Source organism: Gossypium hirsutum, chromosome A05, assembly GCF_007990345.1.
Source record: "Gossypium hirsutum isolate 1008001.06 chromosome A05, Gossypium_hirsutum_v2.1, whole genome shotgun sequence".
Classification (NCBI taxonomy): Eukaryota; Viridiplantae; Streptophyta; class Magnoliopsida; order Malvales; family Malvaceae; genus Gossypium; species Gossypium hirsutum.
Window position 1 is genome coordinate 3,079,500 of NC_053428.1, and position 23,252 is coordinate 3,102,751.

At 31.9% G+C, this 23,252-nt stretch overlaps 3 protein-coding genes across 3 annotated transcripts; 1 reads left to right on the plus strand and 2 right to left on the minus strand.

The window, feature by feature from the left end:
* Window positions 1-1,154: 1,154 nt before the first annotated feature.
* LOC107937714 (putative transcription factor bHLH041) lies at window positions 1,155-4,024 on the plus strand. Its single transcript, XM_016870669.2, has 8 exons — window positions 1,155-1,702; window positions 1,800-1,910; window positions 1,996-2,104; window positions 2,238-2,252; window positions 2,361-2,423; window positions 2,529-3,245; window positions 3,333-3,707; window positions 3,791-4,024. The coding sequence occupies exons 1-8, from the start codon at window positions 1,581-1,583 to the stop codon at window positions 3,857-3,859; spliced, it is 1,581 nt and encodes a 526-aa protein (XP_016726158.2). The 5' UTR covers window positions 1,155-1,580; the 3' UTR covers window positions 3,860-4,024.
* A 12,307-nt stretch (window positions 4,025-16,331) lies between these two features.
* On the minus strand, window positions 16,332-19,251 carry LOC107937727 (nucleosome assembly protein 1;3). Its single transcript, XM_016870683.2, has 11 exons — window positions 19,026-19,251; window positions 18,886-18,929; window positions 18,702-18,797; window positions 18,288-18,380; window positions 18,108-18,195; window positions 17,966-18,027; window positions 17,697-17,881; window positions 17,425-17,602; window positions 17,298-17,341; window positions 16,934-17,144; window positions 16,332-16,706 (listed from the first exon to the last, which is right to left on the minus strand). The coding sequence occupies exons 1-11, from the start codon at window positions 19,060-19,062 to the stop codon at window positions 16,641-16,643; spliced, it is 1,104 nt and encodes a 367-aa protein (XP_016726172.2). The 5' UTR covers window positions 19,063-19,251; the 3' UTR covers window positions 16,332-16,640.
* A 1,915-nt stretch (window positions 19,252-21,166) lies between these two features.
* On the minus strand, window positions 21,167-23,080 carry LOC107937728 (30S ribosomal protein S16-2, chloroplastic/mitochondrial). Its single transcript, XM_016870685.2, has 3 exons — window positions 22,853-23,080; window positions 22,674-22,719; window positions 21,167-21,647 (listed from the first exon to the last, which is right to left on the minus strand). Exons 1-3 carry the CDS (start codon window positions 22,983-22,985, stop codon window positions 21,416-21,418), a joined length of 411 nt encoding a protein of 136 aa, XP_016726174.2. The 5' UTR covers window positions 22,986-23,080; the 3' UTR covers window positions 21,167-21,415.
* Window positions 23,081-23,252: the final 172 nt, after the last annotated feature.

The window sequence follows — 23,252 nt, forward strand, 5'->3', positions numbered from 1 at the left end:
AAACTATTTTATTAATCAAAATATTTAAATTTAATTATGAATATTAATACTAATTTAATATATTAAAATTTTATAAAATAAAAAATGATTCGATTGATTTCGAATAAAATTAGACTCTAATAAAAATATTTATGTGTAAACTAAGTTAAAGCTCGATTTTAAGAAAATAAGTCTCAAGCCTCAACCTAATTAAATGGCCCATTTCACTATTTAATTTTATATAAATAAAAAATATGAATTTTTTTTTATATATATTTTACCTAAACCCAATGGAAAGCAAGGCAGACCAAGTAAAGTTTGTGGTCTATGAACACCTTTTAGGGAGCAAGTTTCGTCAAAAATCTAAAATATAGTAAAGATAAACACCAAATATGGCAGGAAGTGGATCTGAAGCTTAGGACTGAGCATGCGCTTGACCATTTGTTACGCACCTTAACATCATACTGATTTGCCCCTACATATTAACCATATTTACTATTTTATAACAATTATGTGTCCTTTTTTGTGTAGTTGTTAAGAATCGGCCATCAAAATAGATGTTAGAAGAAGAGGACGATCACCAGACTTTTTCAACATGTTTGGTTCCAACTTACAATCTTCTTAAATGCCAAAAATTTTGCCCTTTCATATGTCATTATTATATTTAAACAATTTTATTTAAAGGACCATATATCTATACGTTCTATTCATATTGCATTAAATATATATAATAATTAAAGATATTTCAAAAAGAATAAATTTTTTTAAAGTAAAATTTATTAATTTATTTCATAAATGAGATCATATTATTTAAGGAAAATAAATCGGTGGTGAAGAACAAGCTTAGTCAACACGATAAAAGGTTAAACCTTAATTTTAGTAGGATATCATGACACACTAAAAATTAATTATGTCACAATTTAAACACGACATATCTGAACTGATTGAAAGTATTTAACATGATAAAAAAATTAACATTAAATGGTTCAAAGCGACAGGTAAAATCGATAAAAAAATCAAATGTCTACGGAACTAGAGAAACTAACAATAAAATTATTCCTAAAATTATTTATAAAAAGCAAAACTACTAGAATTATTACAGAATAATAAATAAATCCTTCCCTCCCTCCTTGACTTATTTCAAAGCGAGGGAAGACTTTGAAGATTGACCCATTTACTTTTCTTCTCTATTTTTTTTTAAAAATTGCTCTTGGTTGGCTGCTGAGTCTGTGTGTCATTTTATTAGCATGATTGAATGTATAAGTATGGATCAATGTGAATCAATTCTCTATCCTAAATACTTTTCCAAGTTCTCACTTCACGAGACAAGTCTTTCGATCCCCATTTGTTTAATTTTTCCCATGCCATGTGTGAATCCCCTCTGTCACCGTTCATTGTATGAGGGGCTGAGACAACTCTTTTTCCTCTTAAAATATCGTGATTCCTCCTCCACTGTTGTTCACCATCTCACCAGCCCAGTTTCTCAGAAATGACTCAAACAAGCATTCAAGATGACATGAGATCCAAAACGGATCTCTTACTAGCATTTTGTTAGGCGGAAAGAAAAAAAAACCTTTATAAACTTTTTTTAAACCTCGCACATGGATGCTGTCTTCCTCCTCGATGGAGCAGCTCGTTCTGGTTTTCTTCAATTTCTCATGCAGTCGACTGGCTGCACATACATTTGCCTCTGGTCCTACTCTTCCTCCTTGCATCAACCAAAGTATCTTTCTCCACCTCTCTCTAAAATTTCTTTCATTATAGCACCATGAAAACATGATTTATGATTTGGGTAACAGATATATTTTGGTTTTTAACAGCTGTTTAATTGGTTCGGATGGATGGTATAACGAACAAAACAGTACCCAACCCGGAGCTTTGGTGCTGTTCCTCGAATATCGACGATTAACATTCCCTCTTGAAAATAACCAGTAGGCCAAAAGTATTGCTACCCATTTTCTTTTTGCTATTGTATATTAACTTTCGCCATTAATATGTGGGTTTCGCGCGCTGCAGAGGCCTCGTTCCAGGATTTGCTTTCAGGAATTATAGGCCATACATTGAGCTCGGAGAACTGGAGCTTCAAAGCCGAGCATCCCATCAGACACAGCGACAATTTTATCGGGTAAAATTAGATCAACCCGCAATTTAACATTAAAAAGAAAAAAGAAAAAAACAAAAATACTGCATTTTCTTTTAACGGAAACAAACGTGTATATATAATGGTAATCTAACTCACCTTTTTGTCTTTATTACAGGAAGCAAGAATTAAGGTAGGTTCAGTTTGCGGTCAAAGCTTATGGCGCCGTCGATCTTCATAATCTAATAATAGTTAATAAAAATCCTCCTGACGTCGGCTTATTTTCGTCTGTTTTGTACAGACAGCTGTTTTCATGGGATGCAAGAGTGGCGAGATTGAGTTAGGTTCACCCAATGCAGTTAATGTAAGATAAACTAATACTAATATACTATCCAAATAACATAAATTAATCTGTGATTCAATATATAATATAGTTTGTCACTCAACTTATTCATCATTTGTTTAATAGCTTAACATGGAGATGGAGATGAGAACTTTTTTCCCCGAAGACTTTTCAAGGCAATCTTTGGTGGCTGTAAGCGAACCCACTGATCCCAACAACCCTTCTTCTTCTTCATCTTCGTTGAGGTCACTAGCCACCGATAGTCCAGATTCTTATCTTATTTTCACTGTCCCAAATGCTTCTCGGCCCCAAGTTCCTACCGGCAGTGAAACAACACCCTCTTTACTGCAAGCCAAACCGGCTTCTTCCTCAATGTATGATCCACACCAACAAGCCATGCAGCAAGCCTTATCTGAGATGCGAAGCAATATAAATTTACCGTCATTAGAGAGCGAAAATGCAGCCATGACTAGAGCCATTCTAGCTGTTTTAACCTCTCCCTCTTCGTCTTCCTCTTCAACATCCCAATATCATTCCCAACAAAGCCATAACTTACCTCCCAGTTACCAGCCAAACTCCAAAGCTACTGCGTTTAAACGTTACGGATCTCCGTTAGGGACCCCGACAACAGCAGCGGCGAGGGCAAGTTTACGAGCCCAAAGCATGTTGAAACGAGCCATTTTGTTCTACAGAAGATTCAATTTAGTGAGGAGTGAACAACAGCCACGACGCCGCGCCCCCACCGTCCACCAATTGCACCATATGTTATCGGAACGTAAAAGGAGAGAAAAGCTCAATGAAAGTTTCGATGCATTGCGATCCCTTCTTCCTCCTGGTACCAAGGTAAACCATATCAAATCTTCATATTAAAAACCATATCAATGGTTTAATTATATAAAAGCTGTAACAAATTTGTCGGTGGAATTGTAGAAGGACAGAGTATCAGTGCTGGCAAGTACGAGGGAGTACTTGACGTCATTGAAATCTCAAATTATGGAGCTCAATAGGCAAAACCAGTTATTAGAAGCAGCTCAGGCTTCTGCGACTTCTGCCGACGAAGCTAATGGTTCATCAAACGAGAGATTAAATATTCGGATTATACCCGTACCGGAATCAACATCAGAACAAAGAATCATTGAGCTGAGAGTCAGTGTTGGAGGAGAAGTGTCCATAGTGGATATCTTAATCCAGTTGCTGCAATTCTTGAAGCTCGATCGAAATATAAGCTTAATGTCTACTGAGGCTAACACACGAACAGCAGAATTAGGCTCAATTAATCATGTTAACTTGAGATTTAGAATTGAGGTAATGAAGCTTTTGCAATTGTAAATCAATTGATGTTTATTAAAATTTTAATTAATACTGTTTTTCTAAATGATGCTTTTTAGGGCGATGACTGGGATGAGTCCACCTTCCAGGAAGCAGTGAGAAGGATATTAGCTGACCTGGCACAGTGATCTAATTAATCAAATCCAATTAATTACACTTTTTTTAATCATACTACATAAATTTTATGGCAAATTAAGCCCTTGCTATAATTTTAAAATCTTAACTATTTGATGTAGACTATTTTAAAGTGTATGATTTAAAAAAATATATATTTTGAGGAGAGCTAGCAATTTTACAGCACGTTTGGTTCGCTGTATTGGATTAGAGGTGTATTGGATTAGAGGTATAATGGAATAGAGGTGTAATGGAAAAGCTGTGTAATAGCAAATCAACTGTTTGGTTGAATGTAATGGAATAGAGGCGTAATAGTAATCCTGTGTTTGGTTGAGTGTAATAGAGGTGTAATAGCATAATGAAAAAACTAAAATGACTAGAATACCCTTAGCAGAAATTTGTTTTGGTAAATGATTATTTATTGTTATTGTTATTTAAATTTTAATAAGATTATTATTATCAATAATAAATAATTTAATCATATTTAAACATAATTATTATTAAATATATTTTAATTAAAATATATAATTTAATAAAATTCTTAATAATTAGCATAAATTTGTTTTGGTAAATTATTATTGTTATTGTTATTTAAATTTTAATAAGATTAATATCAATAATAAATAATTTAATCATATTTAAACATAATTATTATTAAATATATTATAATTAAAATATATAATTTAATAAATTCTTAAAAATTAATATTCTTATATGAATTTACTCAAATCATAATATATGATACTGTAAAATATAAATTAACATAATTATTATTAAATATATTATAATTAAAATATATAATTTAATAAAATTCTTAATAAATAAAATTCTTCTATGAATTTACTCAAATCATAATATATGATACTATAAAAGAAAATTTCAAATAATTAATATTAAATATGATTTAATTAAATATATGATTTAATAAAATTTAAAATTATTATAACTAATATGATTATAGTTTATGAATTTGTATAATTTAAAATAATAATTATTACATATAATTTAATAATAATATATAATTTCATAAAATTCTTGATAATAAAAATTTTCTTATATGAATTTATACAATTTAAAATAATTAATATTAAATATAATTATATAGTGATATATAATTTCATAAAATTCTTAATAATAAAATGCTCTTATATGAATTTACTAAAATCAATATATAACTTGAGAATTATATTATGCATAAACATAATTAACTTATATTAAGAAAAGGTTAGATGAAAATGAAATTGTACATTAAAATCCATATGTTATATAGTTTTACAACATCAAAAAGTTTGAACATTGATATTTAATGGTAAGAAAGAAATCTCCTAACCCATTCCAATCGGGCAACTGAAGGTAAACTAAAGAAAACGATCATTTGAGTTGGATGGTCGGGAATTTTACTCAATGCATCATACCGCTGATCGTCGGTTAAACCTTCAATTGACCATAAGGCTGAATATAAATTTGAAGCTCTCTCTTCCATATGTTGTTCTGACTTCTGCTGAACTACCACCTCGGAGGCAAAACTCCTACTGATTTGATCGCCAACGGCCTGGATTTTCTCCCTGAACAAAGTGGCAGCCTCATTAAATGAAGAAAACACATTATCGCGAGCATCAGATTTCTTCTTTCTCTTGTTTGAAGATGAGGAACCCCTTGGTCTCGATCTCCTCGCGGATCCGTACCAGAAACATCCATGTCATCTAAAGAGACGTCAGCTTCGCAGTCATAGAATGTGTTTCTCTCTTCATTCATATCTGTAGTACGTTCATCATCAGCATGTATTTCTTCAAGAACATCAGCAGCTGTTTGAGCATCTCTCCCAGTTGCTCGATCTCTTGCGTATATGGTAGTAAGCTGGTCATAGTAAGGGAAAGTACGAAATCTGAATTGGGCGGCTTCTTTGTGACTCTAAAAAAATAAGGAAATCATATTAGTCGTAAGTTTGGTAAAAATAATATAATAAAGACTTGAAATAATCTTACCTTTAAATAGGACTCCCAAACCGCATCTTCAGCAACAACGAGCTGCCTATGCTCGTCCCAACCAAAACCGCTATTGTTTTGGCCATTAAGCATGTCGTAGACGATTGACCACTCCCTTTTAAGTAACCTAATCCTTGATTCAATATTAGGTTTCGCCTTCAACATTGCATTTGGTAAAACCGTTTGTAGCATTCTTTCCAACTCGTTCAAATAACCGGCTTTGAACCCGGTATCAGCATTAAATGTTCCAACATTGTGCAGGTCTACCATGCTGGAAACTAATGCTGCATCTTCCTCGGGAACCCATTTTCTTTTGCTTCCTCGAGAAGCTTGAGCATTTGATTCTGTAACACCTGACATAATGATCTTAAGAACAAAAAAAAACAAATTATATTAATTACTATTTTAATATCATGATTCAAAAGGTCAACACTTTATAAAATCTAAGTAATTAAGTTGAATATCATGAATCAAAAGTTCCATAGCACAAAAAATTTAAAATTATAACACATGCTGAATTAGAAGAAATTATATTATAATTTCTGTAGTTTAGTACAATACAAAAATCAATACAAAAGTTTCACAAACTAATTTCTAGATGCTTGCCATTCATCGAACATTTGGTTGGCTAGTTCCATCCTCCAAGTAGCCCAAGCATCCGATGGATGAATATTTGTGATATTCGGTTCATCGTCATCCACCACATTAATTGTAGGTAACCCTTCTCCCACCTCCGCTTCAATGGGATCACTACTCATATGGGTTCGAATAAAATTATGGAGCAAACAACATGCAATAATAATTCTATTGTGCACCCTTACAGGATAGAACGATGGACTCCTAAGTATTCCCCATCTAAGTTTTAATAAGCCAAAGCATCTTTTAATGACATTACGTGCTGAGGCATGTTTCATATTAAAAAACTCTTGCGGAGAACTTGGCTGATAACCCTGACGCCACTCGTTCAAATGATATCGTTGTCCTCTAAATGGTGCAAGAAATCCCTCACAATTTGTGTATCCAACATCAACTAGATAATAACAACCTATAAAATAAGTTTCATATTAAAAAATGATTAATTCAGCACACAAAGTGTGATCTTAATGAATAAATCAAAGTCCTCTAACTATACACTTTACCATGAGGAACTTTTAATCCATGTCTTCTACTAATGGCATCTCAAAGAACCCGTCCATCAGCAACTGAACCTTCCCAACCAGGAAGAACATAAACAAATTGCATCTCAGGTGTACAAACACCTAGCATATTTGTTGCTATGTCACCTTTTCGCGTCCGATATCTATGTTTATCAACTGTTGGAACCCTAATCTTGATGTGGGTTCCATCAAGAGCACCTAAGCAATTCTATATCACATGATATAAAACCTTGAGTTAGAATACTAATTTAAATCTAAATCAAGTAAATGTTGTTGAAGCTATATATAAAACTTAGTCCTATACCTTAAACCATTTCCACCTTGTGTCAGAAGAATCGGCTGTAATTGGCTCCGGGTTTTTAAATAACACATCTTGCAAGCGTATGACAGCATTTAAAACACTATGAAATGCTCTGCTAACAGTTTCCCCGGACCTTTTAAAGTGATGCTTGATAACTCGATTTTTCAGGTGATGGGAGATGATATGTAAAAACATTGCTACTTGCTCGTCAACAAGCATGAACCTTGTCGACTTCAATCCCTCTATCGATTCTAACATCTCACATAATTTAAAAAAGGCAGCTCTATTCATCCTAACTTGTTCAATACAGGTCTCGTTACTAGCATATACAAGCCTATTCACATAATCCCGTTTTGCATAAAAATCTACGGTATAGGACCTAATCCTTGGTCTATGTAGGCTAAGGCTGGCACCCATTCTAAATAAGAACCAAATCGCGATTCTACAGATTTCCAACCATATTGTCACAGCAATACTAATCCTTTTACGCCTCACACTTTGTGCAATTAAAGGCAGACGAGCCATTACTGCAACATTTTAAAATTAGAACACACTATCAAAGAATTGAAGTTGCAATTACACATTATCAAATAAAGCATGTTCAAAGTTTGATCATTGAAATTTTTCTTTATTGATCATTAGTTTAGTTAAGGTTTTCTAATTTCAAAATAAATAAAATGAAGAATGAAGATTTAGTTTAATAATGAAATTGAAGTTTTAAAACTAGATAATAACATTTTAAATGGTAATATAATTTCATAAAAAATATATAACTTTTATCTCATTTACATGTACAAATTTATTATTAACAGTATTGTATTTACATGTACAAATAATTGTGATTTGAAGCCCATTATTTGTAGGCATAATGCTCTTTAAAAAAAATGTTACCTAATAGTAAAAACATATAACTTGGCTGATAAATTCAAAAAGAACAATGGTCATGCAACAATAACCATAACCATACAAACAAAAGCTTTAATGAGCATTACAAACATACAAACAAAACCATATTCATTTGGGAAACAACAGAACCTGCTACATCAATACTAACCTGTAATGCTCAAATCTGGGACGACTGCGATGTGGAAGTGTTGGAAAAATGTTACCTGTAATGAGAAAAGTGCTCGGATCAACCTTTTTTTTTTTGGGGAAAATATTTATGCTATAGCTAAATATAGTATATCAAAGCACAGAACAACCATACACCAATCATCATCCATGAGCCATATTTTAAATATGATATCGATCAAAACAGTATCTAGATAGTTTATTAAATCCCCTTGCCTACCAATCATCAATACTTACAATTATATTAATTACTATTTTAATATCATGATTCAAAAGGTCAACACTTTATAAGGTCAACACACTATCAAAGAATTGAATTTGCAATTACACATTATCAAAAAAAACAGCACAAATTTAGAACACACGAAGAAAAAAATATAACTTTAAACTAATTCATAGTTAATATTAAAATCTTTTTCACCGGCTTGTACTTATTCCATTTATTTCAAAGGCTTCACACTCATGTATCCACAAGAAATTAACTTGGTTTTTCTTATTTGTTGTAGCTCACATTCATGTTACATGTATTAAAAGGAAATCATATTATGAATGAGAAAAGCTTTATGTATTATGTAATCAACTTAAAATTTAAGATAGAATTAGGTAATAAATTTCAGCCTAATTAATCTTTTATAATTTAGACAACATTATTTTCATTATATGGAAAAAAAACATATTAACCATAATATTAAAATGATATACAAGATTTGTTTTATAATTAAGATAACCTTATTTCTATTATAGGGGAAAAGTCATGTTTTGAATCAATTAACATTTGTTTTAAATAACATGTATTGCGTGCATAAAATCTTAATTATAACAATTTAAATTTTATTTTAATAAAACTTATATTAAAATTTAATATATTATGTATAATTGACGTAAATATATTGATTAGTTAATTAATCACCCAAATTAATTGACCTAAAATGATATCGTATAAATATATTGATTAGTTACTTAAAGCATGTTCAATGTTTGAACATTATAGTTTGGACATTTAAATTTAAATTTAAATACAATTTCGTATAATGAAATTTAAGATCTAATAAAGCATGTTCTAAGTTTGATCATTGATTAAATTTTTAATTTATGATTAGTTTAGTTAAGGTTTTCTAATTTCAAAATAAATAAAATGAAGATTGAAGATTTAAGTTTAATAAACTTTTATACCATTTTAAATGGTAATTTCATTTTGTAAAAAAATATATAACTTTAATCTCATTTACATGTACAAATTTATTATTAACAGTATTGTATTTACATGTACAAATAACTGTGATTTGAAGCCCATTATTTGTAGGCATAATGCTATTTAAAAACATATAACCTAATTTAAATTCAAAAAAGAACAATAATATATAATTTCAAAGGATTCACTGGATTTTCTTTGTTCTGTATGAAACCAGGCGACAAACCATTAAACCCAATTCCAAGTTCAATAACCTACACTGAACTGCCTCCTTATTTCCCTCATTATTTGTAATTAGTTCTCACCTCATTATTTGAGATCACTAATGCATGAAGTCAAGCTATTTAGTATAGTAAGCCTACTTGATCTAGCTTGTAAATGAGCAAAATACAAGTATATGAAAGAGCTCAGCTTGACTTATCACAATTAAAACCCATCATTCCCCTTTCCCTACATTCCTCAAAAGGAATTAGAATGAGGATAGATGTTTGCTCATTAAACAAGTCAAGTAATGGAGGCTCTTGCCATTCATCTTTAGTCAAGTAAATCCCATTAAACAAGTGCTATTCATATCAGGCCTAGTAAAGTGTCCTATGAGTGGGATAAGGGGAAAAATAACAGTTAATCCATGGCTGGCTCAAGCACAAGAACCAACGTCCCCGAATGACATAAAACAAACATCATCTAACAGAAGAATATGAATTTAGGTACGAAAATAGTCTAGACTGACCATAGTCCAAACCTACGATATAAATAGTTTCATCACAGAACATGTGCAGATTTGGGTGAATTTGTAGCAAATAATATGAAATAACTAGATTATAAATTATCCATGCTCAATGATTACATAACAGGACCGAGTCCTAAACCTAAGAATATAAAATGTGCAACTTCAGCAATCTCTGGTCAAATACACACCCAAAAGTCAGGGATAGAGACTTAATTGTGTGACCAAACTAGCAGCAACAAAACTTATGACTATTCTTTATACAATCTTCAGCGCAGTGAAAAATGTGAGCTACACAAATGAAGACCAAAGTCGAGCAATGAGGCACTCACACCTCTAAATCTTATAGGATTATTCTTATACAACATTCACAGCAGTGAAGAACACAAATTAATGAAACGAAGATCAGAGCAGAGCAATAAGGCACTCACGATTCTAAATGTTCGAAATGCAGAGACCAAGTATGTTAAACTCAAGAATCACCCTTGATTTCATCCGAATCTGAATCACTCGCATTATAACCTGATAAAAGACCCACCACAGCAAACAGCAAATTTCAAACAATTAGGAAATTATCACTTACAAGGTGATGAAGATACTAACATTTACAGAGGTGAACCTGGATGCTTATGGCTGACTTTCCAAACTGAAGACCGCAGCCTCGACGCCCTTGTCACCCAAATTCTTCCCTATAATACCAATACACAGAAGCTAAACTTAGAAACAAAGACAAGCTTAGTTGGAAGAAACAAAATGAGAAATAAGATAAACTAATCCAAAAACCCTGTTGCTGCTTCTAGTTAATCTTGGAACCTAAGAATATAGAACAAAAGCTCCAAACTTTTCTTCATCTTGTAATGAATTTTATACAGCAAAATGTAAAATTTGTCATACGAAAATGGAAATATGATTTACTGAAAGAAGTATATGCTTTAAACTTTTTGATGTTGCTCTTTCAAAAATCAGGATTTATAAATTACACCGCACATAATTTATATGAAATCACCATCAGAAAGCAAGGGATATTAAACCCAGAAAAACTTTCGTTAACTAAAACTACAGAAGAGTAAAAGATTCATAACCATGAAATCAACATTAAACTACTGAAGAATAAAAAGCCACAAGTGCAATTATACAATAATTCCAATGAAATCAGTAACAATTTCATAAAATAAAATAGCAATTTCAACAGAAACTACTGAAGACTAAAGATTCATAACCATGCAAAAATATTTGATAAAAGATTGTCGAACAAAAGAATTGGCAGATTAATTTTGGTTCGAAATAAAACTCACCCGATATTGGATTAAAGATGATGACCCGAAAAACGCTTCACTCTTTTTTCAATGGATTCAGCTATCAGGTATTTCCAATTTTGTGAAAATATTGAAGAGCATGAAAGAGTTGCAGATAGGGTTGGGAGGAAATGGGAGGAGACAGAGACTGAAGAAACGATGAGGACAGAATAATAAACAAAAACGGTGGGAGATGGAAGGAGAAATTTTGAGGACAGAATAGGAGAGGGTCAGGTAGGGAGGGAGGGTAGAACAGAGAGCAGGGGACGGAAGGCGGACGTAATAGGTATTACAGGGATTTGGGAAGGGATTACAAAAGTAGCGAAAAAGGGGATTAGGTCGGGATTGGTTTACGCCCGTAATGCCTATTACAGCGAACCAAACGCCGGATTAGAGGCGTCATGTAAAACGCGCGTATTCGGCCTGTATTGTATTAGGTAATACACTGAACCAAACATGTTGTTAGTTGATAGCCTGGTCCGTCATCAGTTGTTAATTTGAGCCACAAAATAATTAGTGGTGATGTAATTGTGACGAAGACAACTTTGATATTTACTTTATATATAATCGTGTCGTCCAAATTTGACTGCAATTTTATTCATGTTGGGGCAGAATCCACGAAAGCAACACATTTTTGTTCTTTATGGGTGTTGGAAAAAATATGTTATTGGCGGCTGATTTGGTGAAATACGGGATTAGGTGTAGAAATTTTGGTGTTATTTTTGTAATTGCAATTTTCAAGACCAATTAAGATGAGATATATGTAAAGTAGTATGTTTTGTTTGGGGCAATAATTGAACGTTTGTTACGCCGACAAATTCAAGAACTTCATTTATTAAGACTTTAGAGATGGCGGTTCTGACTTACATTTTCTTTGGAATGGAAATTGAACTAGCCGTGTAATTTCGGCTTGGAACATGCTTATGCTGTCTTGTCCTTTTTCTTTTTTTTTTTCCTCTTTTCTCTTTGACTTGTCTTTTAACCTCCTATTGCCGGAGCCGAACCCACACTGTGTTTAGACAGCTACGCCGAGTGACGCTAGTATTTGCTGGAGTGCGTTCCATCTAATTTACTGGTGTTTGCCACATTTTAAAAAATATTAATTTGAAAATTTTGGTTTTTGAAAATTGTTATGAAAAGGATTGATTGGTTAATTTCGAGTTTATGGTATTGTTATAAATAATTATTGTTGAAAATTAAAATGTTTATTTTTAGATATTATGTTAAATATTAAAAATTAAATTAATTTAGGAATATTTAAATAATTATAGATGAAATAAGAAACTTTTTTTTGTGTAAAAAAATTAAAATAAATATTACATTAGTTTAAAGCAAATGAAATCTCTGGTGACACTTCTTCAAATAAAATCAAGCCTTCATCTCTATCAAAATTCATTTTGGTAATATAGTTAATATCCTTTTTCTCTTCTCTATGAACATAATTTAGAAACCATTGTTCAATATTTGTCAACAGTTGATGAATGCACATGATCAAAGCAGCATTTGAGGAATTCCCGAGCGGGTTTTGAATAGCTATCACAATCTTTATGCATGTCTATCTGGATCAACACTATCTAATAATTTCAACTTTGCAAAATGAACAAGCCATCTTAGATTCCCCATAATTCTGCATCAAAGATTGAGCACTTCCCCAAACATATGTTGAAGCCTAAAATCGGTTTACCTTCATGATCTCGCAAGACTCCTCCGGAAGTAGCATTATTAGTTTCCATCTTAACGGCACCATCTGTATTTAGTTGGACTCATGATTCTTTCCAAGAAATCACCATCCTTACCGGTTGGCTTTTAGGCATACTTCTATTTTGTACTAATCTATAATAAGAAATATAAATTTTAAGTACTTTTTAAGCAATTAATAAATGGGTAAACTATATAAATGATCACCCGATTATAAAAAATTTTTTTGTTAAGTCACCCGATTTTAAAAAGTTACAAAATGATCATCCAGCTTATTTTTTTTATTTTTTAAAATTCAAAACCGTTAAATACTTAACAATTGATTGACGTGACTATTAAATTAATGATTTATTGTTTCAACATTTTAATTTTAATATACATCAATTTCATTTCATATAATAATTAAAAAAATTATTAACCCATATCAGCTCAAAAATAATGAGCTAAAATTAACAAAAGCTAAAGTATTTATATAGTTTATAGTAGGCCATAATAAGTATTGTTATTGTGCGTGCGTGATCATAATAAGGAATTTACAGCTCTAGCCATTTATAGTAGGCCATAGCAGCACGCACAATAACAACACTTAAGTAACTTATAACCACACTAACAAGCTATCAATAGATCACTATTAGCAGCAACTTACAAACCACATTTAGCATGTATCACATTCTTCATTATTTGTTATGTCCCTTTTTTCAACTCAGTTGAAAGACAAGCAACTAAATCATTCAGAAAAGTGCATACTCCATGTTTTGACTTGACGCTGGTAAACTGATCCTGAAACGATGGCTTAATAAAGAGACTTGCAACCTGATGTTGACCAGACACATGATTGATTTGCAATTCTCCACGAGCCACCTTTTCTTGTATGAAATGCATATCCAATCCAACGTGCTTCATCCTAGCAAAGATCTAGACTGCCCCCATAGTATCATACCAGATGGTTGGTGTTCCAATTACTGGTTCTCTAAGCTCAGACAATAAGGAAACAGCCACGTAATGCCAGCAACAACATTTGCAATGCTATGATACTAAAGGTGAGTTTAGATGGGCAGTACGTTTACCTGCGGTTAGTGTAAAAATAACGGTGGTGGTGAGATTAGATACTGTAACAATACTGTAGCGTGAGATAAAAAATAAGCTAAACGCAACGAATTGCACCGCACCGCCGCCCCAAACCAAGCCTAAGCTTCTGCAGTGAGCGAGCAACCACATGCTACTTCTTGGAGGACCAACCAACAAAGTTTCCTCCTAAATAAATGCAAAACCCTGAAGTAGATCTTCGATCATTAATAGAGCTACCCAGTCAGAATCAACAAAGATTACGGGACAAATAAAATATAAATTTTATAGTCATCTCTGAAAATTTTAAAAAAATTGTAGCCTCATATCCAAGCCCAATTGCCCCCAAAATAAAATATAATAAATAATAATTTTTATAGTCATTCCAAAAAGTTAAAAATATTTTGGCAATATCATACACAAATTCAAGTGCCCTAAAAATGAAATATGATAAATAATATCTTTTATTGTTATCTCGGAAAATTTTAAAAATATTTTTTTCAGAATCATAATCACCAAAAAATTAAAAAAACCAAATTGCAGTACGTTAGTGAAGCCCAAATGCCCCAAAATGAAATAATAACTTGAAATTTTTATATTTATCCCAAAAACTAAAAATATTTTTATAATATCATAGTCACAAAAATACAATATAATAAATAATATTTTTTATTATTTTTCAAAAAAAATATTTTTGCATGACCCGTTGGGGAAAATTTTAAAAATATATTTTTTTTAAATATATGGTTGTCCAAGTTCAATTAAATTTGGATAACCATTTGTCCAAATTTGTTTTAGATAAGTTCAAAACTAAAACTAAGAATAAAATTATAAAAATATTAATAATTATTTAAAATTTAAAAAATTAAATAATTTTCGAATATTGGAATATTATATATAAAAGTTTCCAATATTTTTTATTAATATTTTAATAATAATTTATATAAAAAATTCGAATATAAAAATTATTAATTCAAATTTTCAATGAATATGACATTTAAGTTTAAATAAAATTATAAAATCTAAAATAAATTTAAAAACATCATAAAAGTATACGTATTTAGGGGTTATAAAATATTTAATAGCATTCATTAGGTGATAAATTCTGAAATGTTAGTTTAATTTATACATAACTGAAATGTTTGAAATTATCATGTTGATTAATATTAATTAAATTGATTTTAACTTCCAATAAAAACTGAAAAGGTTTAAGAAGAAATTTATTTAAAAAAAACTCTTCTTCAAAATATTGGACTCATTCATATTCATAATAAAGGTATTAATTATCTTATAATAATTTTATTTATTGTACTAAAATTCATATTTAAACTATTAGCTATTAAAAAAAAACTATTCGCTAAATAGAAAAGAAATTCCAAGACAATTTAGCACACCCCCTTGGAGAAAAACATATGAACTTAAAATGAAGTTCGATGAATCTTAGTACCTAATTTCTCCTGATTCAACAATTACGATGGCTAGCCATTTTTATGAATATTTTGTTTGGTAAATTATTTCCAACAAAAGAAAATATAAACCTTTTCTAGCTTTAAAATACGAATAAAAATAAACAATAAAAGCATAATGCAAATCAATAATAATAATGAATTGACGAAATATCAAAAAGAAAAATGTAAATGGATCTCAAATATCTAAAATAAAATACATTAGGATATTATTATAGATTTTGATTTCATTCAATACCCTTCAAAATCAGTTACCCTAATTTTTCTTCTTTCTTGATTTTGCACACAAGTCAAATTCGTAGGATATTGAAGAAGCTACAAACCAGGCCAAGCTTAACAGAAGACCAAGAATCTGACAAGTTCTTTAGTCATTTTATTCAAATAATAAAATCAGTTGAGCATTGTGCTAGCACAGCAATATAGAATGCTTTTGCTTCTTGCTATTGGTATTAAAAAAAGCAAATAGCCAATGCATAATCAAACGGAAACTATGAAACAAAAAATCAATTAAGGCTGGAACATGGCAAGAGATCAAAAAAATAATAATTATAATCAGACGGAGAATAAATACTAAAATAGACATACTCGAGAGTTTAAAGGGAAAATTCACGTAAAAGAAAATTCTTTAACACATCTCAACTAACAGACCAGGGTTCCTATCAAACCAACAGACCAGACCCAATAAAAAAGGGAAAAAGGATTTTCTCCAAACCAATCATGCATGGAATGACGTAAAAAAATTGTAAAAATAAATATAACCCACCAAAACTGCAAACCCCACACTCCCCCACCTTGTCTTCCAATCAAACATCTCTATATAGTGTGCAGCCATTACAATCTACTGCTGCTTGCATTCTGGAGGCCTCTCACCTTGCTGCCCATCTCCTTGTGCTCTTCCATTCCTCTACACAAGTAGAAGACACAAATTATTAGGTATAGTTTCAATACGAGGGCTAAAGTATAGGGACCTAAATTATGTGTTAACTGGTTATACCGTATGTGCAGATGATGACTGCAGCAACATTTTCAAGCAATTTAACATGGAACGAATGAAAACTATTATTCAATTTCTGAATGAATAAATGTGCATATACATATAAGATGCAACAAAAATTTATCTCACGACCATACCTTCTTTTTAGTCTTAGTTTCTTCTTCTTCTTCTTCTTCATCGTCATCGTCATCATCGTCGTCCTCCTCCTCCTCATCTTCATCGTCATCCTCATCATCTTCATCAATTTCATCTTCATCCTCATCATCCAACTCAAGCTCATCTCCCTGAATAGCCTCTCCCGTAAACCATGACACAGCGTGTGGAATAATCTTGTCTCGAATTGTTGACCTACACAAATTAGCAGATGGTATAACGAAAATAGTATTTCAAGTAATATAATCTACAATTAGAATTTGACTTATGAATAAAAGCTCATATAAAGCATGCGGAGCAGTTCAAACTGAATAACAAGGCTAAGAGTAAGATGAAAAAAGAATGCACCCAATGTCATAATCCTGTTCCATTTGATTTTGTAGCTCCTCAGCCTGCACAATAAAGTTTAAAAAAAAATGAGAGCACAACTAATTAATCATCAAAGTCTAAACAGATATGGTGAAGTTAGCCCTACAGCATCTTCATCGACGTGTTCATCATCATCAGGAACTTGAGGAGGATTGAAGAAGTTAAAGAAACTTTCACAATCTTCAGTTTTAGTGATTTGCTTGGCATTCTTTGAACCCTTCTTAGGCTTCTTTTTAAGGAGCTTCTGTGTTAAGCATTTTCCTGGATACCATTCAATCTCCGTCCTACAAATTAAGTCAATATTCAATTAAACAAAGTAAGAAGCATGTAAGCAGAAATTCAAAAAGAAATTTCCAAAATAAGAGTGTATATATTTACCCAATAGCTTTCTCTAGTATAGGTTCATCTTCATCAATCATGTGATATGTCTTTGTCAACACGGTATTTTTGAAATACGGATTAGTATCAAAGTAAAACTCAAGCTTGAATCCTTTGGGTTCCTCTATCCTATACCACTTAATATCCCTGAGGTATTTGAGAGCCCCTTCATCCCGCTCGGTGATCTAATTCCAAACACAAGAGAAGTAAAATGAGATTCCAACAAGAAAAATGTATCAAGATGGCAATTACAGATGGATAACACCAACCTCTTCAGAAAGCACTTCATTATTTTTCATTGCATTAAGCCAAAAATCAGGTACTCCTTTCTCTGCATAAATCATAATTGCATAAACATTCATACACATGGAAAGGAAGGATCCAAACGAGAAAAAAAAAATAAGATCATACCTTCGGCAGCTTTATCCTCTCCTTGGTCCATGGCAGCTTCATCAGTAGTTCCATTGGCTTCACCAACACCATTCACAATATCATATCGCTACAAATATAAGATGATCAACCAGTCAGGAAATAAATAACAGTAACTGATAAAGAAAAAAGACATACAGAAACAAAATTGAAAAGGCCAACCTTGGCATATAAGGGCTGATATAGTTTCTGGTATTTAGCTTCAAGTGCTGCTCTCTCCTCAAAAAACTTAGCCTCTAACTCATCATGCTGGCCCTGTTAAAGAAATTAAAAGAACCTAAACCATCAAAATGGTAACTCAAATAAATTAAAATTAGATTACAACAATCAATACAAGAAAGATAAGAATAGTAGCTATGCATCAAGAACATACAACTTTCTGCTCTATCAAAATATTGAATTAAAACTTGCACATAACCATAAACATCAGATGACACTCAAGTTTCTGAAGTACGGAAGCAAATCCGGCCGCGAGTCCCATTGGTGCGGAAAGACAAATTGAACCATGTGTAATAATATTGTTAATAGTTCAGGTCACAGTTACAATAATAATAAGTTGAGCAAGTGAGAACATGCCTGGATCTCTCTGAGGACTTCCACACGCTTCTTGACATCCGGAGACAGTCTTTCCAGCATCTCGGTGTGGTGTCGAGAGAGATTCTGAAGTTTATTCTACAAATCACAACATCAAAAGTCAAGAACACTAAAAAATATAAAATCTTTCTTAAAAAAGAAAATAAAAATGTCGGCAGGTACCGACCTTGAGATCGTTCAGGAGATCAGCTCGAGCTAACTCGTTAATAACTGCAAAAAAGAAGAAGAAGAATATAGATAACAAGTACGTGAAGAGAAAAAAGAGCGAAGTAGTAGAAGTAGAACTTTAGTAGAGAAATAAATTACCACCGCCGAGATCGGACATGTTAACGTTAGCACTCATGGATGATTTTCCAGAAATTGAAAGGTGAAGAGCAAGCTAAAACCTTAGATAAAACCCTAGATTGAAAGGGGTGAGGGGCGGAAGGGTGTTTTGAAAGGGTTTGAGTGGGAGGCTTATAATAAAGCTGTTGCCTCACTTCAAATCCTTTCCCCGTAATTAAAACCTAAACTCCCCTCCTTTTTATTGTTGAGCCCGCGGTTTATTTTATTGTTTTTAGATTTTTAAAAATTTATTAACAAGTATATTCTTTTTATCTGGAAAATCTATAAAGGTTAAATTCTATTATTAGTCCTTAGACTATATATAAGTTGTATATTTAGTCTCTAAATTCTAATTTAGTATTTTTAATTTTTTTTTTCGAATTTTAAATTTTAATCTTGACGAGACAGTAACAGTTAAATTCTGTTTTCTAAAATCTGATGTTACAAACATATTATAATTTGTAATATCATGTTAGCTTACTATTTTCACATATTACTTACATAAAAAGTCAGTTAATAGCAGTGTTATTTGAATTGGACCGGATTAGGAACTAATCGGGGTATCGGTTTGGAGAGTGGTTTTGAATTAATTAGATTGGGAATTGTTACAAACTAGTTGAACTGGCTAAAAAATGGGATGAATTTGCAGTTGAATCGGGTTTTTAATTTTTATTAATTTTTTAATTAAATCAGTTGAACTGGTCAGATCAACAAACCGGTGGCCTAATTAATTTGAGCATCGATCCGATTTAAAAAATATTGGTTAATAGATTTAACATATTTTGTTTTGCGTCAAGAGTGAAATATCAATTTTTGAAAAAGTATAAATAGTAAGAATGGTCCAATTGAATAACATAAACTAAATATATAACTTAACACGTTGTGTAAGATTAATAACACAATTTAATCAATGCTGCTTTTTAGACTGGGATTGAAATCTTAAAATTAAAAAAGTACAAAGGTTAAAATTAACTAATTTAAGAAGTTAAACGATAAAATTTAACTAATTTAAAGTATAAAGATTGAATCCACAATTTAGACAATATATAGATACTAATATTAGAATTTGACCATCAATAAGACTAAAAAGAATATTGCATTATACGTGCATATTCGGAAGAAAATCGAGGAATGAGAATAATTCAAAATTACCTTACTTGTAAAATATACTCCCTCTCATGCCATCAAAAATATCACATCGTTATTATTATTTTATCATTTTGCTGTATACTGTTAACTAAGTGATATAAAAAATAAAAAGGATAATCAAATATTTGATATCTATATTTTATAAATTATTTAATGTAATATTTATACTTTTGAAAATGTTCGATATGACATTTAAATTATCAATGTATTTAGTATGGTTCCTTTATTTTCGTAAAATGTTAATTCGATAGTTATACTTTAAAAATCTCCAATAAAGTAAAATATCAATGTGTTTTATTGTAGTACCTAATACTAACATTATTAGTGAATTGTTAAATCAATTAAGAAAAATTAGACACGTATATAAACTCATATGAAGATTATCAAACGTAACTAAACTAATATCATTAGGAAAAAAAATTGATAAAAATCCACATATCTCGTAATTTGAATAATATCTTATTCCTTCCTCAAAAGGAATAATGGTATTAAGTTTTCATAAAAAGATATGCTACCTAAAGTACACTTGATTCGTATGCTGTGAGTTTGCTAACCTTACCTTTTTTCATATACTTGGTACAAGAATTTTAAAAGCTCAATTAAGCTTTGCATTCACACAAAATAGTAAACAATGAATGAGTACGAATAAAAAATTTCATTTTTCTTCTAGTGTATGTATTTCATATCAAACATAAATTTAACCAATTTGCAAGGGTTAAACCTGTAATTTACATATTTATCTGTAAACGGGGATATCAAGTAATTTTCAAAACTTAAAAGAGGTTCAAGTGTTAAAAACAAAACATTTGGGCGGTAATTATCTTATCATTATTTGATATGAAGCATGCTGATAGACCCAATAAGTAATTAGCAATTATACTACTCGAGCAGCAAGCACCTTATTCTGCAAAAATCATGCAGGAAGATCCACATGAGATAAACGACTACTACAGAGAAAACAAGAAACCTAGCAATAATTTCAACATGTTTGGTTCAGTATTGTAAAGGGAACTCAAGATCCAAAATAGTTGTCATTGGATCACATTTAATTGAACTAATCTTGTACGCAGGGCCAGGCCACTGGAAATAAGCTGGCAGTTTCTGCAAATGGCAAATGTCATTTTTCAGACAAAAATTTACAATCATCCAATATAATCCACCTTTTCATTTTCCCAACTTTTAGATATTGCAGAGTGAGGAGTCTTAGGGATAATATAAACTTTTCATGCAGAGTTTGACTCATCAACAGCCTCATCTTTGCCACTTTTTTCTTGGTTGCCAGCAATTGGTTTCTCTTCGTTTAAAACACGACCAGTCATAGGATCAACGGGACGCATGTCGCGTGGTCCACCCTTGCGTCCCATTGCCACCATGGGTGGCGGAGGCAATACTCCAGCTCTGAAAAGGATGCGTTGCACCGGCTCTGAAGGCTGTGCCCCAACCGATAACCAATACCTGTAAAAAAACAATGACATTATAAATTTTTATTGATTGCAGAGCACAAAAAAAGTTCTATTATATTGGGTGGTTTCACTACCAATTAGTAGAATGAGACTACAGAAGTTGCTAAGCTTATGCACTAAAAGTAATTCATTGCATTCTCCGGAACAATACAAAAAGTTAGTACTACTGTGGGATTCCCCCCCCCCCTCTCCTTTCTACAAAACTTAACATATCGAGCAACCAAGGGATACGACATTCAATTACAGGAATCCAAGGACCTACAGGAAGCACCTAATGTCTCAACTAATATAAACAAAAATGTGGACTTGTAACTTGTTCTGCTTTCCAAAATCTGAATATTCCATGAACTAATTTTATGTTAAATCGAGTTAACTCTGGCTGAACTGAATTGCATCCTCCTTTGAGCAACCCCTCAAGATAGTTCTTACAGCTTCTAGGACTCTCCTTTGGTATAAAAATGCTTTAATAATGAAGCAAATATAAGAGCTGCAAGCTTCCATTCACACTAATTAGTACTTACGTAGCACATCCTCTTCAAGTGTTCATATCATTTTTTTTTAAATATAATTATTTGATTCCCATATTCTGTCAACCTTGATTGCCTGCCAACTTCCAACCAGAAAGCATTTCTTCTTCACAGCTCGTTAATCCTTTCACTCTTTAACCTTATAACAATAATGTATACATTCAGAAGAATTTCTTTATAAATCACATCAGTAAGCTCCCTCTTATCCTTTAACTATCAACGTCAGAGCCAGACAACCAAAGAAATAAACCCTACGTTGTTTCTACTCAACAAAAATTTGAAAAACAGTACTCACTATAGCAATCTTGAAACTGAATCCATGGCGTTTGTAATCCACCACAATACCTCACAAATTTAGAAATTCACAATGAAAGATACTTCTAATTCTCGACAATGTGATAAATCCAAAAGGTAATATCTCCAAATGGGAATATATATATATATATATATATGATGAGAAGTGGAGAATAGAGTGAAAGAATGAAGCTTACTTGACTCTTTCAAAGGTAAGACCCATTCGTTTACCTCCGTCTTGGCCTGTACAAAAGAAACAGATGAAACAGAAATTTATTATTAGCAGTTTCGCTAATTCAATCAGCTGTCCTTTGATTTCAAGGGTAAAAAAATAATGGTGATAAAAAATTAATAAGCGGAGAAAGAGGAAGAAGACCTGGCAAAGGATTGTAGTAACCAAGGACCTCGAGATGCTTCCCATCTCTTGGGGATCTGCTATTGGCAGCCGTCACCCTATAAAAAGGCTTGTTCTTACATCCGAACCTAGACAATCGAATCCTCACTACCATTTTTCTTCTTTCACATAGTCTCTTAGCTTCTTACCGATATGATTCGATAACCAGTTAAACACACACTGCTGCTTTGCTAGGGTTTTGGGTTTTGTTGTTCGTTTTAAAAAAAAAAAATTATTTACTTCCCAAAGTAAAACGGTTCGAAGCGTCTAACTCTAACGGACCCAACGGCGTCGTTTCAATGACAGCTTATCAACGCTACCGCTTCGTGAACCTTGGAGAAAAAGCCTTGAAATGGCGGTCCCGCATTAACTTCGAAGGACA